Raw genomic sequence first — 19,379 nt, 5'->3', positions numbered from 1 at the left:
AGACTGTCTGTGAGTGCTCAAATTTCTGGAACTTGTAGCAGTGTAATGGGTTTGGGATGTAAAGTTTAACACGACAGTTAGGGTAACCTGCTTTTATCATTGTTGGTGGTTTGGGATTGTTAAATGTGAGGATTATGTTCCAAGTAGGAACTAATACATTGTTGTTCTTTGTTAGAATCCGCCTTATATTAATCACACTATCTCTTAATTCTTGTTTCAGTTCTTCATCTGACAGATTTATAAGGTCTCATTCAGTGGGACCACATAAATCTCTTGATGCTTTTAAAGACACATGGTGAAACGGTGACAGAGGTTCTGCCAAAATGTTTAGTTTTTATAGTTGCTCTGACTGTTGGGCAGTGACAACTGCAACCAGTAGGTCTCCTGATCTTAAATGATGCACTGTTTTGGGAGTACCTATTATACTTTCTAGGCTTTCTGCACTAGAAATGGAAAAAGCCTAGAAAGTATAGGCTTTCTGCACTAGGAATGGAGAGAGTTTTCCAACTGGTTGTTCTTCAGTTGAATGAATAGTCAAGAAAGTTGGAGTTCAGATTCTGTCTACGTCAGTCTTTTGACATTTTGCTGCAACAGAACCAGACTCCTCTTTTTGTTTTCTTGTCAGAGTTTTGTCAGTGCACCCAGTGGTTTCCTGGGTTTTGGAAACTGCTTGCTCCATTTCGCCCTGGAAGGGAGACATTTCCCCCTCCAGGTTACCGGGCCATAAAGGCATAATATGCAAATAAAAGAAAAAAGAAAGAAGGTTACTTTCCCTCCTGATCAAGTAAAGTGATTTCTTTACTGAAGCTTATTTAATTGATTGTTAGTGTAAAGCTGGAAATAGAGAAGATGATTTTATTTATTCAAGATAGAGTGCAAATTCACTGGCAAAGACACTTGATCACAAAATCGCTTGGCACCTGGGGTCAGGATGGGATCTATCCAGTTAGATTAAAGGAGGCAGCAAAGGAAGTATGCAAACCCTTAGCCATGATTATGACAGCATCCTTGGACTCAGGGGAGGTACCATGGACTGGAGATGTGCAAATGTATCCCAAATTCACAAAGGGGGATCAAAAGGTTACAAGAGTAATTACAGACCTGTTAGTTTAACTTCTGTTCTGGGAAAAATAATGGAGTCACTGGTTAAAGCAGGATTATCTAGACAAGACTGCAGTTATTCAGAGACAGCATGGGTTTGTTAAGGGGAAGTTTAAGGGGAAGTCTTGTCTGACTAATTTGATTGGATACTATGATGTGGTCACAAAGGAACTGAATGCAAAAAATAATTTTGATATCATATACTTGGATTTTAGGAAAGCTTTTAGGAACATGTAAGACTACTGTACAAATTGGAGCAGTATGGCATTTCCAATGTCCAAGTTTTCAGACGATACAAAGGTTGGTAGGGTTGTTAATGACAGTACACTACTGCAACAGGATCTAGAAAAGTTGAGCAGATGGACTGAGAGGTGGCAATTGAAGTTTAACATTGAAAAATGCATAATACTGCATATGGGCAGCAGTAATCCCAGAGTAATGTATCAACTGTGCGGTATTACACTCGGGGTAGTAGAGAATAAAAAGACCTGGATGGATTAATTGTGCAGTCAGATGTCAAGTTTTCTAAGCAGTGCAAATGGGCTGCAAGAGTAGCTCATGTGGTCTTGCCAATGATATACAGGAATTTTGCTAGCAGGAATATGGAGGTGATTGTCCCCATGTATAAGACAATGGTCAGGCCAAACCTTGAGTACTGCATACAGGCCTGGAGGCCTCATTTTAGGAAAGATGTAGAGTTGCTGAAATGAGTACAGAGAAGGACAACAAGATTGGTGAGTGGAACAAATGGTTGCTCTTGCTAAGAAAGGAAAAGTTCTGCAAATTGTAGCGTCTGGAGACTAGGCACATGCAAGATGATCTAATTGAGATTTATAAGGCCTTGAATGGTTTGAGCAAGCTCAATTCTGATGGGATTCTTTCTCTTGCTCAGATTACACAACTGACAGGGCATAAATTCAAATTGAGCCAATTGTAGAATAGATGTATGGAAATTTGCCTTTAGCAAGCACGTGGTTGATTCCTGGAACAAACTTCCATCTGTCTTTGTGGACGTTGACAGCTTAAATAAATTCAAGGCAGAACTAAACAAACTTATGGAGTGAATTGGTGAATGGGAAGGTTTTTCCTTTTTTTTTGTTTTTTGACTGATGCTATAGGCTTGCTTTCTTGCATTATTTTTGAATCATATGCCTCTACCAATGCTAATGTTTTTTTTTTTTTTTTTATGAAAACCCCAAACACGAAAGGTATCAAAACCTATAGTACTTAGTACCATGCATGGGTTGAAGGAAAAGTATGGAGGGGAGGAGGATGCCGGAAACTTTGCTCTAGAGACTAAACATGGGTTTCACCACTTCAAGACTCCAATAAGCAAAGTGGTGGTATTTCACCGGTGATGAAAGTCATCTACCACCTACAATGTTTACAATTTTGACAAGTTATTTGAAAATTTTAGTATTTTTTAAAATTTTTTGTATCAAAAATGGCTGAGATATATATTAGTTCAAACTGATTAGCTCAGCGAGTAGCCCAAGTCCTATTTTAAGCTATGAAAAATGTTTAAAGTCAAAATTGAGCAAAACGTAAGGTGAGGGGGCACTACCAGTCTTAAAAGGTGATCATTTGCATACTGAAGATTAGGGACAGAAGGTTTGGTGACTTCATGATAGTTTCTCTTAAAGTTGTTGTGCTTTAGAAAATCAACCAACTGAACGTGCCCAAACATGAATTTTTTCTGATGAGTCTGGAATCGTGCCAGAGTCATATAATTGAGCCACATATACTAAATATGGGGTGAAGAACACACTAAGGGCCCCTGAAAAAAGAGTCTTTATTATGGAAACTGATCCTCTTGAATCTTCTTCGAGTTTCAGGCTCCAGTATCTCCAACAGGTGGAGCCTATACTACTAATACTTATTCACGGTAATATATATATATAAGCAATTACAGGGGGTCCTTGTTATCCGTGGATAATTGGTTCCAGAAAATTCCACTTAAAACGGGGACCGAATTTTTGTAATTTGTACAGTCAGTTCTGCTATAAAGCACATTTTCGCAACGAAAATTGCTCCAATGCGACTGATATATTAGGGAACAATGCGATTTTTGCATTGGCTCATATGCGGTTTCGTCAGCGAGTAACACCGGGTGAGCACAAAACCCAACATCAAGCTGAATGTAGCGAGCTGCACAGCAATACATACAAGTTTACAAAGCTTAAAAAAATGTCAAACATCAAATATGTGAGAGCTATATTTCCCATTTACATTTACTGTAGCTGTATTGGTTGGAGACACACCGTTGTCATTCTCTGTATTCACAAGATAACATGTGATATTGTAGGCTGACTCCTGTTTTGGAGCTCATAGTTTTCGGCTTGAACAGAAATTTCGTGAGGCATGATAGCATGAGCAGAGGAGCACATTTCTGGAGGTCACTACCATAAAACAACAAAAACAATGTGCAGTTTCAGGTTTATTGGGCTTTTCTGTTAGTGCAATCTATTATAAATGAGTAGTTAACTCGATCTTACTGCATTTGTGATAATACTGATAGCTGGAATTCTGTGGTTTTTTACGTTATTATGGTGAAATGTCTTTCCCCTTCCGTGACATCTTCAAATCATATAAAAACATAAATAAAGTTTCCAAATTTTCTCTTCATTCCTATTTTTTAAGCTTCATAAACTTGTCTCACTTGTGCAATTTGTGCATCCTGTGTTTGTCGTTATTGATTGCTTATCTTTTTTACTGTTTTAAATTTTCCAATCTAAAAAAAAATAAAATAAAATGTCAGTGAACAGAAATATCATACAAACTTTGTATCTTGTCAAGGTAAAGTGCTATATTTACTGTAATATTTATTTATCTATTAGAAATTTAAGATGTGTCAACCTGTGTCAACAATTAAACCTGTGTCAACAATTTTATTGGGTTTCTAACTTTTTAGCGTTTTCTTACCAGACTGAACTTTTTTTTTTTTTAGGGATAGGTGCAGAGCACTTTTCAGTGCTCTGCACCTATCCCTAATTTTCCCTCAAGCCCTGTTGTTTTTAATGAACGAAATTCCATAACGCAGTGATTTTTAGGAACACATGTACTGCGTTATAGCAGAACTGACTGCATTATGTACTTCGGCACCTCTGTAGCCAGGTGGGCAGGAGCAGCAGTGCATAGCACACGCTTCTTGATTAGACCGGGGTTCGAGCCCGTGACCACCAAATACGGAGGATGCACCTAGGCAGATTATGAGAAATCCTTAGCTAAGAGTGCAAAGAGAAGTATCAAAGAATTCTTTGCTTATGCTAACATTACAGGGGAAGGAATGAACAACATAGGCCCACTAGATATGAAAGATATAACTATTGATGATCCTGTTCTGGTTTCTGAGAAATATAATGAAAATATAAATAAATATTTTTATCTACATTCACACATGAAGAATGTTTTAGGGATGGGAGCACCAGAAGTATGCCGAATTATAACTGGCAACTAAATTATTTTGTCATAAATGGAAGAAAAATTGCTGAAGCTAAAAGTAAACAAGGCAAAGAAAAGTTAAAAAGGCAGCAAAGCAAACTGCTATAATTATGAGAGCATCCTTGGATTCAGGGAAGGTTCCTAGATGTGTGCAAATATAACACCTATTCAAAAAGGGAAATGTGAGCAACTATAGAATTTATTTAATCCTGATTTCTGTTCCAGAGAAAATAATGGAGTCAGTGGTTAAAGTACTGCAGGATCATCTAAACAGGAATGAAATCACAGCATGGGTCTGTTAAGGGCTGGATCCTGTCTGACCAATCTGATTAGCTACATACTATGCAAAGTAACAATGGAACTGGATGCAATAAATCTGACAATTATTTAGATATTTAGATTTCAGTAAAGCTTTTGACACTGTTCCACATGAAAGAATGCCACACTGCTGTACAAATTAAAGCAGTGTGACATTAGGGAAAAGTTACTACTATAGATAAACAGATGGTTCAATGGCAGATGACAGAGAGTGGTTTTAAATGGGAACTGCTCTTCTTGGGTTAATGTTATCAATGGCATCCCTTAGGGTTCAGTGCTTGTCACTTATGTTTATAATATTTATTAATAATAATAATGAATGCAAGCCAAACTTATCATCTAAGTTTGTAGATGATACAAAGGTTACCAGGATGGTTAACGGCAGGAATCAAGGCATACTACTGCAGCAAGACCCAGAGAAATTAGGCACATGAGCTGAGAAGCAGCAATTGAGGTTTAACATTGATAAATGCAAGGTATAGGTTAACAGTAATTCCAGAATAACATACCAGTTAGGTGGTATCACACTGAAGTTGGTGGAGAACAAAAAGGACTTGGGGGTAATTGTACAGTCCAGCAGGAAGTTCTCTGAACAGTGCAGATAGGCTGCTAGAATAGTTCATGGGGTTTTTCCAGCAGGAACAAGGAAGTGATTGTTCCATTGCATAAGATAATGGTTAGGCCACATCTTAAGTACTGAATATAGGTTTGGAAGCACAATGACACACTTACCATAAGAGATTTTGGTTCTGAAAACTGCAGTGCCTGTAAACTAGATACTTAAATGGAGACCTGATATAAGTGTTTAAGGCTTTAAATGAATTGAGTAAACTTAATGATAATGTTATTCTAAAAAGACTTGTGTGTGTTGTCCAAGAAAGAGTCTCAGACAACACACACAAAAGGACATAAATTGAAAAAGGAAAGGAAACTGAAAAAGGAAAAAAGTAAGGTGGTTGCAGAATAGATGTTCAAAACTTTTCTTTCAGTCAGAGAGCGATTAATTGATGAAACAAATACCATTTGGTGCTGTGGAAGTGGGCAGTTCAAAAAATTTAAGGAAGACAGATATATCATTAGATAGGATAGACAGATCAAGTGGATAGCATGTTTCTTTTTTGTGCTGATGCAGTGTAAGCTTGCTTCCCCGCATCACTTACTTATACTACTGCTAATAATAATAGCTCATTTTATTATTAAGCTGTGTGGGTCAAACATGATCTAATATTATCCACTCTCTCATGACAGCCCACTAACAATTGTAACAGTTGTTTTAAAACAATTCATACAACATTGCTTTTTTTAAGCAAATTTCAGAATCACATTTGATGAAACAAGTTGTTCAAAAGGTATTACTAAGACTAACACATGTATATCAGTGCTCTCTCTAATATAAGTATAAGCCCCAATTTTGAAAGATGAGTTTTTGTTATTATTTATATTTTGTAGTGACTACTGTATATCATTACTGCCTTCTCTTCACATGCAGTGTAAGTGAGAGTTTCATTATATATAGCTACTGTTAACAGAAAAATACCTCATAAGCAGCAGTTCGCATGAATTGTTTTGCTGGTTGTCGCCATATAGCGGGAACAGTTACGACCCAGCATACATCTTCATCCAGTATTCTTGCTGCAGCCTGATCACTAAGTTCTTGTAGTGCATGTTGCTTGAAGTAATGGAGAGCATGGGCAAATACTGTGACTGCTGGCATAGATTTCCCATTTGCAGCCTTAATAGTTGTCTCACGGCTCAGATTCTGAAAAATAAATTATAACCTGATGAAAAATCATTTTTACAAAACTGTAAGCAGGTAAAGTGCATAATAAACACACACACACACACGCACACACACACACACACACACACACACACACACACACACACACACACACACACACACACACACACACACACACACACACACACACAATTTGATAGCTGACCATTTAATTTGCAGGCAGATAGCACAAACATTTGTCCATGTCAATGTTGGCTAAATCCTTCTAGAGTGCATTCTAAAAGAATTTATGTTTAAGAGCACTATTATGAAGTTGTTACACATTCTGACTTGTCATCAGCTGCCCAGAAACAACTTGGTGGCATCCAAAGCTTTAAATGCTAGGATACGGCCTGTGGCGAAAACTTGCTGACAGGAAGCCAACACCTGCAGACACTATGCCTCCACAGGACACATTCTTGGAATGCCCTAACAAAGATTGCAACCTCAATGCCCCAGTTGCAAGCTGCATAAGAGGGGCTTCAACCACTCATTTAAAGATCCCAAACATCCAGAGTACTAGAGAGCCAAGGAATCTGTGAAATCTAAAGCCAGTTATGGATAACTAAGATAACAGAAACAATGGGCAAAGCAGTAATGTTCTCAGAGTGATGCAACTAAACTGTCAAAGATCTCTCACAGTTATGAATCAGTTCTCCAGTATTCTGGAAGAAAAGAAAATACAAATTCTATCATTACAAGAACCATACACATATAGACATGTGGACGTGTGTCTATGATGACTCCCACCAGTCCCTGAGTTTCTGAGCAGCCAAAAACCTACACCAGTCACATTTGTAAGGGGAAGCTCCCAGAATGTCAGTTCAACTCTGCCTCATATCTCTGTGAAGAAAAGTACCACTGTAAAAGGGCCAGAAATGTGACTGGTGTTGGTTTTTGTGGCTACTCAGAAACTCAGGGACTGGTGGGAGTCATCATAGAACAAATAAATACATGGGCTGTGTTAGGGTAACTAAGAGTAAGAACAGGTGCATGTATACTTGCATGTATACCAATGCTAGGAGTATAGTAAATAAATTTGATGAAGTGCTGGTCAAGACATCAAAGGCGGATATGGTTGGGATATCAGAGAAGTGGTGTCACAGATATAAGCAGTGCAGAATTGGAATTTGGGGAGTACAATGTGTACAGAAAGCACAGACAGAATAGGAAGTGAGGAGGGGTTATGATATTAGTTCAGAAACATAAAATCTAAGAAAGCTGACATAGATGGACAGCGCAATGTTGAGTCAGTTTGATGTGACATAAGCACTGAGAAAGCAACGATGAGAGTAGGAGTGTGTTATAGGCCTAACAACACAAGTAAGTACAACAAACAATTGTACAGAGAAATAGAGTTTGATACGTTCTACGTTGATAACAATATTTGTAAAAGAATTTGCAGGTGGAAAAGAATTTTCACGCTTACTCAGGATGCGAATAAAATCCACTTTAACATCTATCATAAACCTACAAACACCAGTATGCTTCTGCATTATAACAGCTATCAACCGTTCACCTACAAAAGATCGATTATCTTTAATCAATTTCTCAATGCTTATAAATATTGAACGATGGAATCTGCTTTTGGCTCAGAAATATAAATATTAACCAGCAGATTTTTAAACAGGGGTTACCCACTTGCTACAATAGACAGAATTAGGGTACAAGCTAAGGATAGAAAATACACCAACCAACAATAGTAATATCAAAAATACTTTATTTCTGTCGCATATGTTGAACAGTGGCACAAACAACTTAACAGATTCTTTAAAGATACCGAATTTAAAATTGTAGCCAGCCCAATACAGAAATTACACACTATATTGAACAATTGCTCAGTCCTTTCCTTGTTCACAACACAAATAAATGAGAAATAAATAAATAATTGTGACTCATCTTATCTGGGTTCTACGTGGTTTCCTCTGAATTTCTGCATTAATCAATGGGGCCTCAGTTCGTGCTTCTCGTTCAGCAGCATCAGAATTAGCCTTTCATGCCATTAATGAAAAACATACTTTTTTATTTAACGAGGCCAAAATACTTAGTGTCCAATGTAATTATAAGAGACTTAATTGCAGAAACCGTCGAAATTAAATTACATGAGAATTCTGTTAATGTTTGCCGGCCATATCTAATCTCCGACTCGTGGTCCTTTAAGCGCATGCGCGAAAACAAATAATCTCTATTTAAGTTCTAAGCTCACACCTATTCAGTAATTTTCATTCCTGTGATCAAGATATATGGTCGAAAAGCATTGTCAGCTTCAGGAAGGAAAATCGTTTTGCAATTTTTTTCATTAAATTAATTTACTTAATTTTTAATTGCGTTAAATTGATTTTTAATTGTGTTCATTTGATTTTTAATTATTGTTCATTATTTCTTAACGTAATGTAAGATTTTTGATTTTTTAATTGGTTTCATTTTAATTTCTGGAGAGTATCATAAGGAAGTGTGCTATGCATCATATTGAGATAAACGTCTCTTATTCATTTACAAATAGAGAAATAGAGTGGGCTAGTAAATCAGAATGTCTAATAATGGGGGGGGGGGTTTAACTTCCCAGATATTGACTGGAACTTGTGGGTTGGTCACTTGCACACTAGCAAGACTTTTGTGGATTTATTGGATGATTGTTTTCTGCAGCAGCATGTTTGAGAGGCAACCAGAGAGAGTAATACTCTTGATCTGATTATCAGCAGTGATTATTCGTGCATTAAGAATCTGCAGATAAAGGAACTACTGGGTGGCAGTGATCACAGTGTACTGATGTGGGATTTACTTAAAGATATTACTACCACCAGGCATGGCTCCCTCTACTGAGGATGGGAGGACCCTCTTAAAAGTCTTTTTTTTTGCAATTTTTTGCTTGTAACAGATAAATAAAATATTTTTTTATTTAATGATTAATAAATAATTTTATTAATAACAAAAAATTATTGATTCAAATTATTTAAAATATTCTTTACCATGATTTCAGTATGGCAAAATCTGAAACAATATCTCCAAATGATAAGCTTCTAAGTTTGTTACTCTCCATATACAAGGTGCTCAAGGAAGAGAGTTTGTTTTGAAGCATGGCTATATAATATTCATTTTTTAACCTCTTAAGCTTGCTAAATGATCTTTAGTTATCATCAAAGTAAGAAAAATTTGAAATATAGTTTCAACACTTGGAAACACTGACTGTATTGTGTCTTGAATTATTATATTGTATAAACTTTGGTAATTAAACTCATTTGTTTGAGAATAATTTTTCTTTATATACAGATGAAAATGTTTTATATCTTCATATAAGTTATCATCTGTCTTCAGGAAAATGTAAAAATTTACTAAAATTTTTACATTTTCTCTGAGCTCTTCGTCTGTCTGATCAAAATTTAATAACAATGAAAACTGAGAAATATTCTTATATACTTCAGCTCTTGTTGTTGTTTGTTTGGTTGGGGATTATTAGGCGCATCTGTGGCCATAGTGCACCACAACTCTTCAGCTCTTGTTGTTGTTGGTTTGTTGTTTAATGGCACAAGGGCTGCTAAGGCCATATTGTGCCTGATTCTATTTACTACTGCAGTTGAAATGTTAAAATCTGTTTAATAATCCTGTCTCTGCTTCAAGAAAGCAAAAAACTCAGCTAGATTTGCATTGTCTCCAATCAGATAGGATAATGTTAAAGGTTCTTGTAAATGCGAAAGCGACGTGAAAATTGTGTTTCGAGCATTAACTTATTGGTTACAATTTAGTAGGTTATGCTTCACTGTAAGTGCAGTCTGACAATATGTGCAAATAGGCAGATCTTCCCCCATGAGCAGATAAATATGGGTTAGGTGCATGTGGCCAATGCACATCCTAGCTAGGATCATCTCCTCTTGCCTATTTGATCTCATGCTTGATGCCCACAACTGAGGTTCCTGTTTGAATTGCAGAAGCTTATTACCGCCCCAAGCCTGCCAGATCTGCAACCATTGTTCTTCACAGACTTTTTTTATAACTGATTTGTAGTCTGTATACAGCACTTGGTAATTAGGAGAGCACGCAGTGGTCGGATGTTTAGCAGCTAGATCTGCATGTTCATTTCCTTTGATGCCTACATGACCTGGTATCCAACAGAAAGTAACTGACTGGTCAGCAGCATGTAACACAATCATCTGTGATCGGATTTGCTTTAAAACAGGGTGGATTGGCTTGGATGAATTTTTTAATGCTGTTATTGCACTCAAAGAGTCAGAATAGATAATTGTTTGCTTACAGGACAGATCAGTTACATGATCTAGAGCTATCTTTATAGCAAAAAGTTCGGCAGTATAGACACTGCATTCCTTCAGAAGGGACACAGAACTAGAAAAGATGGTGGAAACTGCCACTGCACCTACTGTTGTACTTGTTTTTGAGCCATCGGTATATATATGAAAATAATGAGAATTTTTAGCTACGTGAGCAGAATGGAGTTTCCTGATGGTGGGATCTGCTGCCTATTATTTCCCCCATTGTTGGAAAGACAGATCACAGACCGGTATATAAGTAGACCATGGAGGTTCATAAGTGTTTGTGTCCTGAAAGATATTATCTATATGTAAGTTCCAGCATTCTATTAACTGTAGTAGCCTTATTCCAATTGGCTTGTTTTTATTAGGTTTGTTGTGATAAAAGGTGGTCCACTGAGGCTCGAATAAGTATGGCCAGGTAGGATGAAAGAGAAGACTCCGTATTTTTGCTGCATAGTTCAGTAGCAACATTTTCCTCTGAAGATTGAGCAGAGGTTCGTGCACCTCTATATAAAGACTATGTACAGGGGATGTTCTGAATGCTCCTAAAGCAATCCTTAGAGCACTGTGATGGACAGTGTCTAGCCGAAGTAGTGCACTTTTCCTGGCCGAGTCATAGATTGGAGCTCTGTAACCCAAGCGAGATCTAATTGAAACCCGGTATAATCGAAGCAGAGTGTATCGGTCAGCACCCCACGTGGATGAAGATAGTACTCTGAGGATATTCAATTTTTTTAAGCAAATAGTTCTCAGATGTGTGATGTGCTGTATGAAGTTTAATTTATTGTCCAGGATTAGACCAAGAAATCTGATACTATTGGAAAGAGGTATTGTAAAATTTTTAAGTTTTAATTCAGGCTCAGGGTGGATCTTATGCTTTTTACAGAAATAAATAGTTTGATTTTTGTGCTGATAAGCAGTAGCCATTCTGAGACATCCACAGCTCTATTTTGTTAATTGAGATCTGAAGCTGTCTCTTGATAGAATTCATATTTTTCCCTTGGCATGAGATCATGAAGTCATCGGCATAGTGATATAATTCAACTGTGCTTCGAATATCATGGATGATGATGTTCATTTTAATTAAAAATAGAGTAGGACTCAAAATAGATCCCTGAGGAACGCCTTCCTCCTGTATATGGATTTTAGAAAGAACATCTTGATAACGAACCTGAAAGGTTCTGCACTTGAGAAAGCTTTGACTAAACAAGGGAAGCCTGCCTCGTACTACAAAAGTGTGAAGATCCTGTAGAATACCGAAATCAAAAGCCTTTTCTAAGTCCAAACTTACCATAACTAGGTGGTTATTTCTGACAAAAGCATTTGTGATGTTTGATTCTGCTTTAGTCATCATATCAAAAGCAGATATGTTTTGCCAAAAGCCACACTGATTTTTATGCAGGATGTTGCATGACTCTAAAAACCAGGTGAGGCATTTGAGAACCAATTTTTCCAGTGTTCTTCCTAAACAACTATTTAAGGAAATTGGACGATAGCTAAACAGATTAGAAAGATCTTTTCCTGGTTTACGTATGGCTAATACAAGTGAATGTCTCCAAGAGCAAGGATAAATATTTTCCTGAAAAATTCTGTTAAAAAATATTAGTAGACTTTGTAAAGCTATGTCATTCAAGTGTTTCAGCATAATGTAAAATATACCATCCGGGCCAGCTGCACTATTGGGTGCTCTGTTAAGAGCTTCCCTTAACTTGGATATTGTAAAAGGTTGATTATATGGAAGAGAGAGAAATTTACCTTGCATTTTACTGCTGCCTCTAATTTTCTGGAATGGAACATCATATGAATTTGCTGCTGAAGTTTTAGCAAAAGCTTCAGTGAAAGCGTTTGCTATGTCTTTGGGGGAAGATAGTTCTTGTCCATTACAGATCAATATAGGAGAGGATGACAATGGATATTTGCCATTTAGATGTTGAATTTTCCTCCAAATTAATCTAGTATCGGTGTTTTTTGTGAGAGTGGACGCAAACTGTATCCAAGAATCTTGTTTGGCCTTTCTTATTTGCTTTGCTTTAGCATTCAGCTTCTTATAGTTTATATGATTAACAGTAAAGTGTAGTGTGTTTAGTGTCAAATGGCACCAGGGGTTTCCCCCATCTCTGCATGCTATACATTGTGGGTATGAAACAGAACACTGTCAATGCCAAAGGTTTAAAAGTGTATGGATTTTGTACATGTGTAGTGTCGTGTACCGTTGTTCCTCTGGTCATTTAGCCGCTGGGCCCCTAATGGGACCCAACGTTGTCTGCACTCTGCCTCATGGAGGCAGACCAGTACACCACTATTATAGTTATTTACTCTGGCAGATCCTGCCACCTAATTTCCTTAGATTTCAGTGGCTAGGACATAAAAAAAAAAAAAAAAAAAACCCCGTTATAGTTATGGGTCAGTCAAAAAGAAGTACTATTTATGCAAATAAATGTTAAGTTTTTGGATGTAGGGCTCAAGCAATTTAACAATGGTTCAGACACTAGTAATTATAATTAAAAGAGAGAGGGGTGGGGAGACACAGTAAGGTAAGGTGTAAGGTAAGGTGTATTTAGTGTCAGACGGCACCAGGGGTTTCCCCCATCTCCGTGTTGCTTTCATTGTGGGTGTACCAGTTCACTGGGAAATGCCAGAGATTTAAAAGTGTGTGGGCTTTGTATCTGTGTGATGTCGTGTACCGTTGTTCATCTGGTCGTTTAGCCGCTGGACCCCTGCTGAGGCCCAACGTTGCCCCACCTTCGCCCCGTGGAGGCAGACCAGGAACCCAGTAGTTTTAGTTTCACTCTGGCAGGTCCTGCCACCTAATTTCCTGAGATTTCAGAGGCTAGGACCTAAAAAAAAAAAAAAAACGCGCGTGCTCTTTTATATGCATGTATGTACAGACAGAGACATATATCCATCATCGTCGGTTTGATGATCGTTAGGTGAGGGGGATAATGCTTGCATAATAAAGGCCGAAAGAATGGGCGAACGGGAATTTTGACATAATTACGTTTTTGTGTGTGGGACATTCACTAGCATAAAGATAGAGTGGGTGGGAGACTGAAGGCTGGGGGGGTTAAGGCAGAAATATGGGGATGATAGAGTAGGCAACCCCAGAAGTCAGTGAGGCATGCCCATGCCTCACCAGGAGAAAGTAGGGGGCGCCGGGGGGACCGTCCCACCACCGGCGCAGGGGAGGGGGTGGAAAGGCACCAGGCAAGGGAGCCCGGTGAGCTGAAGAACAGATGTTCTTTGGTTATAATGGTAGTGGGTTGTGGGCTGCGGCCATTTGGTTTCTCCTCGTCGTCCTCCTCGTGAACAGTGCCTGTGCATAATCCGAGAAGGCTTGATACTCCTCCTTCGTGTCTAGGAGGTGATGTTCTTGTCCCTATGGTAAGTAGTGGATTCTGGTGATGAAAACACCACGTAGGTCTTCATAGAGCCTGCAGTCATACATTAGGTGCTGCCAGCTCTCCAGCCCCCCGCAAGTGCAAGTTGGATCAACCTGAATCCCAAGTAGAGACAGTTTGGCATTTATAGCTCCGTGTCCAGTTAAGAGGTACGTTGCTTGTAGACCTGGGGAGAACCAGTTGGGTGAGGTTGGGTAGTTTTGTTCAATATTGGGTAGAAATTTCGTTGTGATCTCTCCCTTTTGAGAGTTGCTCCACCTTTCCTGCCATGCCTGCTGCAGGTGAGTTTGTATCCTCTTCTTTTCCACATTTCTGTTGCTGGCTAGGTCAATAGTGAACCCCAGAAAAGTCTGTGGGGTGCCTTTGTCTAGGTAGTATAGTAGGCCGCGTTGTATGATTTCTAGGTCCAGCGGGAGAGTGCCTGCGAGCACTTGCAGGGCGTGGGTGCTCACCGTGCGGCAAGCGCGAGTGATGGTTAGGAGGATGGATCTGTGAATTTGGTCCGTGATACGTCTGTTTACTGCTGTTGTAGTTTTTTGAAACCATGCACCGGATGCGTAGGTGACGATCGGAGTGAAGATAGCTTTGTAGAACAGTTTGAGGACTCGCTTTTTCAAGCCCCATTCTTTACGCGTGACCCTGGCAACCATGGCTGCGTAGCGTCTTATTTTTTTACGGAGATATTTCAGATGGTCCTGAAATGACAGGTTTTGGTCCAATATCACGCCTAGGTATTTCAGTTGGTTAGAGAATTTGATTGTTTCCTGCCCAATTTTTATTTGCGGAGGCCGCCTAAGATCAAGGAGTCCCTTTAGTAGGATGGAGTTTGTTTTTGTGGAGGATATTTTGAGTTGATTTCGGTTTGCCCATTCTTGGAGAGTGGTCAGGGCCCGATTTGCGAGGACCTCTAACGCAGCTCTTGAGTTTGCCTGTATCGTGAGAATGAGGTCGTCCGCAAATGCCTGAGATTGTACTTCATTGAGATCGATGTTAAGAAAGGTGTCCAAGACAATATTCCACAGTAGTGGGCCAAGGACCGAACCTTGAGGGCAGCCCTGATGGACATGCCTGGAGAGTGTGCCATAGGGGGCGGTGACTTTGATGGTTCTGTTGCTTAGGTAACTTTTGATGGTGTTATAAAGGTTTTCCGGCATGTTGGCTTCGCGCAACCTCGCCAGGACGCTCGGCCACCAAAGTGAGTCGAACGCCCCAGCGAAGTCGACGGCTATCACTAGGAAGTACTTTGTATTACATCTGTTTACCGTGGTCAGGAGGTGAGTTAAGGCATCCACGGCGGAGGTTCCCCGTCTGAAGCCGAATTGGTTTGCTGAGGCCAGGCCTGCCTCATCATAGTAATGCTGGATCCGTGTGTAAAGTAGTCGTTCAAATAGCTTACTGATAACTGTCAAAAGTGCAATGGGCCAATAGGAGTCTGGAAGGTGTGGTGGCTTTGTTGGATTCTTTAGGATGAGTTTAACGTTTGCCATCTTCCAGGAATTCGGGAAGATACCTTCTCTGAGACAGAGGTTATATAGGTTTAGTAGTAAGTTCGGAGCGTACTCTACCATTTTTTTGATAATTTCGGGTTCCAGAAGGTCCGGTCCAGGGCATCTATTTCCCTTTATTAGGTCTGCTGCATTGCTGATCTCTTCCATGGTGAAAGGGTGCTCTTTTGTTGCCGTTTGATGAGTCTCGTTGGCTTGGCAAACTCGGCTCTGTTCTGTTGTCATTGTTTGTATCTCTGGATGAAAGGCAGCGTCAAGGATATTGTTGATGGTGTGTTCCCAAGTGATAGTCAAGTTTCCTTCAGGTGTTTTAGTGGCTTCAACTACTTCCCCTCTGGGAAGTTTGTTGGTGACGATCTTGTATACAAGTCCCCAAGGATCCTTGTTTCCAGTGGTCGAGACCAGGCGCTCCCAGGATTGGTTTTTGCTTTCTCTAATTTGTGCTGTATAGGCGTTTCTTGCCTCTTTGTAGCTCTGTCGTAGGGTTTCAATTTCCGCCATCGGCCAGGAGCGTCTGGCTCGCTGGAAGGCCTTTCTTCTTTCCTGTGCCTCCTTCCTGAGTCGCTGCAGGTTTTGATTCCACCAGGGCACTTTCCCTGGTGTTGGATTTTTCTTCCTGATGGCTGTGTCGCTGGCTTGTTTTATGATTTCAGTCGTTTTAATTTGGAGGATTCTTGGGTCCTCGATACGTTGGAGTTCTCTCTGTCGTTGTTGTATGCTATTCCGTAGGGTGGTCTGGAAGAGTTCCCAGTCTGCCTTTGCTATGGCATATCTATGGGCAGTTTGTCTGTTCACAGGTACTGTGGCCAGTGATTTGTTTAGACTGAACGTAATGGCGCGATGATCAGACGTTGTCCAAGCCTCACGGACGGTCCATTTGGAAATGTTGTTGGCAGCATTCCTCGTTGCCATGGTAACGTCTATAGTGGCCTCCCATAATGTGTTGCAGAATGTAGGCAGATTGTTGGGTAAGTTTAGTACAGTTAGTGTTGAGGTTGCCAGGAACTCTTCCAACTTGGTCCCGTTTCTGGTACCCTGTCTATCTGGAGTATGGCTGTGCCACATTGGCGACCGGCAGTTAACGTCTGCTCCCACGATGATTTTTGCGTTTGGGAGCATATCACTAGCCAGACTTAGGTACCTTACTGCGAAGTCAATGTCCTCACCCGGACGGCAGTAAAGGGCTATGACATAAAACGCGCCCAAGGCCGTAGTGAGTTGGGCACATGCGGCCCAAGATGTGCATAGCTGAGTGATTTTGGTCACCGTTATATCTGGGTTTCTTACCAAAATCGCTGCCCATGGGGTGTCATCCCCCGTTTGGACTACTTTGTATGTTATGGGATAGCCCCTGACAGCCTTCATATGTACATATGGTTCTTGTAATATTACTACATCAATGTTTTCTTCTTCCGCCTTCTTGCGGATTTGGTCGGCGACCGCCTTGGCTCTATGTGCATTTATCTGCATGAATTTAACCTCTGTGATGTTATATTTTTTAGGATGTGTTCCCATAGTTGAGTCTTGATTGGAATAAACTCTTTGCTTTCAGGTATGTAGGACATTGACCATCTCTGATTGAATGCGCGCTATCTAACTTTAAACTCTTGCAGTTTGCACAGGTTGGGTCGGTGTTTTTGTTTGGGCAGTCACGGAAGGCATGACCTTTTGCCGAACAATGCCCGCACGTGGGAATTGTCTGGGTGCATGTGTGGGTTGTATGCCCAAATTTGCAGCACCTGTAGCATTTGGGCACAGTCACATGCTCCCGAAAGCGGTGACTGCCCCAGTTAACATAGATTCTGTTCTGGGTGCTTAAAGCCCTCCATGCCATGGGCGCGAGCTCGACAACCCAGTTTTGGCGGCTTCCGTCTCTTGACTTGGTTATGTACTTGGGCGTCACTAGGTCTTCCTTATTCCTGTCCGGAAAAATGGCCTGTAGATTTCTTTGGAATAGCTCCTCTGATAGGTGATCTGGGGTAAGGTCTTTGGCCAGGTCATATATTACGATTGAAGGGCCTCGGTTTTTGGGCGCAGCAGCGGTTAGTCCTAGTTCAGGTATTTTCGGATTTTCTATTATTCTTTGTGCTTCCTCTCTTGTTTCCGTTTCTATCAGTAGTCCGACATTCCTTGTTTTCCTTATGGCCTTTATTCTTGTTGTTTTAAATTCTTCGTTTAGGTTAGTCATTATTTGGGATTTGAGTTGTTCACTGGACTGGTTGTCGTGGGGTTTTGTTGGTCGTAGGACCACTAAGTGTGGTTGTTTAGGTAGGATCTTTCTTTCGAGTTCGGGTGCTTTGCCGGCCACTATCGAGTCACTTGCTGGTGTCCTCAACGCTTGTGCATACGACGGAGCGCGCTGTAGCATTTGTTTGTCTCCATCCATGTTTCGTGCTTCCAATATTGCCTCTGCCTTCTGTAGTTGGCCGAATGTGTTCATTAAGATGGCTTTGAGTTTATTCCATTGGTGTACGATTTCTGCTCGTAGTACGGATGTTATTTTGCTGCAGTTTTCCTTCATCAGATTTTCTAAGGCCGTTCGCAGCAGTAATGTTTGCTCTGGAACGGTTCCCTTTGGTAGTGTTGGATCGAGTTTAGCATTTTCTGAAGGCTTGGGTTGGTCATCTGTCCCTCCTGGGTGGTCATGCTGATCCTTTATTTGGCTGGTGCTCCGGGTTTTCCGGTCAGATTTTGGTACTGTTCCATTTTTGTTTTTTCTTTTGGCAATTGGTCTATGATCCTCGGCCTCTTCCTGTTTCTCTTCAGTTTGGCTGAGGGTACCAATCTCAATGACTTCCATGTCGTTTTCATGCATTTTATTTGTTTTCCGGATAATCGGAATTTTCTGGTTTATCGAGGTGCTGCTGTTTTCCTACACAGGTCTCTTCGGGAGTCGCTGAAAGATGCCTCACACGAGTCCGTACGTTAATTTGGAGAAGTATACTACTATGTGTGTGTTTTTCCTTCCCCCACCGAAACACATGGGGGGAAACAGCCGAGGGTAGAAATTCCCCTAGGATGATGGGAAATTTTTCCTTAGCGGTTTCTGAGGACGCTAAAGATGATGGTCAGATGAAAAGATCAAAAAAGTTGGGAAATGCACGAGAGAGAAGTTCCACTTCACCATGAAAGTTTATGACAGAGAGGGGGGGAGGGCAGTCACTGAATGCATAGTTTGTAATTAAAGGTTAACTCAGTCGCAAGAAAGTTGGGGCTCTCGTTCAGCCCAGGGTACACACTATTTGGGGGATCCTTCCCCAGTCAAGGGCCAGATCCTAGCGCGGCAGCCGCGTTATACCGGAGCACTTCTCTATTTTCCCTTCGCGAGCCGCATGGTGACCATACAGTCTCGCAAACAAAGGAAAACAGAGAATAACGCTAGTATCTGGCGTAAATCCCAAAAGAAAAGCAAAGGTTTCTCACCAAGGCACTCCAATAAGGTTAGTCTTCTTGTGGAAATACATTGTAGCACTTACACTGTTGATTAAATACTTTTTTTTTTTTTTTTTTTCCTAATTTCCAATGTTCAGTTTCTTAGAACGAATGTCACGAAATCTCCTCAGGCACTGTA

The 19,379-nt window shown here is 40.3% G+C and overlaps 1 protein-coding gene across 1 annotated transcript in view; it reads right to left on the bottom strand.

Moving 5' to 3' along the window:
• Positions 1-19,379, bottom strand: part of LOC150085683 (heat shock 70 kDa protein 12A-like) — a 228,723-nt gene that overhangs the window by 64,132 nt on the left and 145,212 nt on the right. Inside the window, exon 5 of the mRNA XM_090374189.1 lies at positions 6,398-6,619. Coding sequence (XP_090230315.1) covers positions 6,398-6,619 — 222 coding nt within the window. The remainder of the gene's footprint in view (positions 1-6,397; positions 6,620-19,379) is intronic.

This window comes from Mastigoproctus giganteus, chromosome 5 (genome assembly GCF_048544385.1).
Source record: "Mastigoproctus giganteus isolate SK-2022 chromosome 5, ASM4854438v1, whole genome shotgun sequence".
NCBI classification, from domain to species: Eukaryota; Metazoa; Arthropoda; class Arachnida; order Uropygi; family Thelyphonidae; genus Mastigoproctus; species Mastigoproctus giganteus.
The sequence above is the reverse complement of the archived record's forward strand: the minus strand, read 5'-3'. Positions and strand labels throughout refer to the sequence as shown.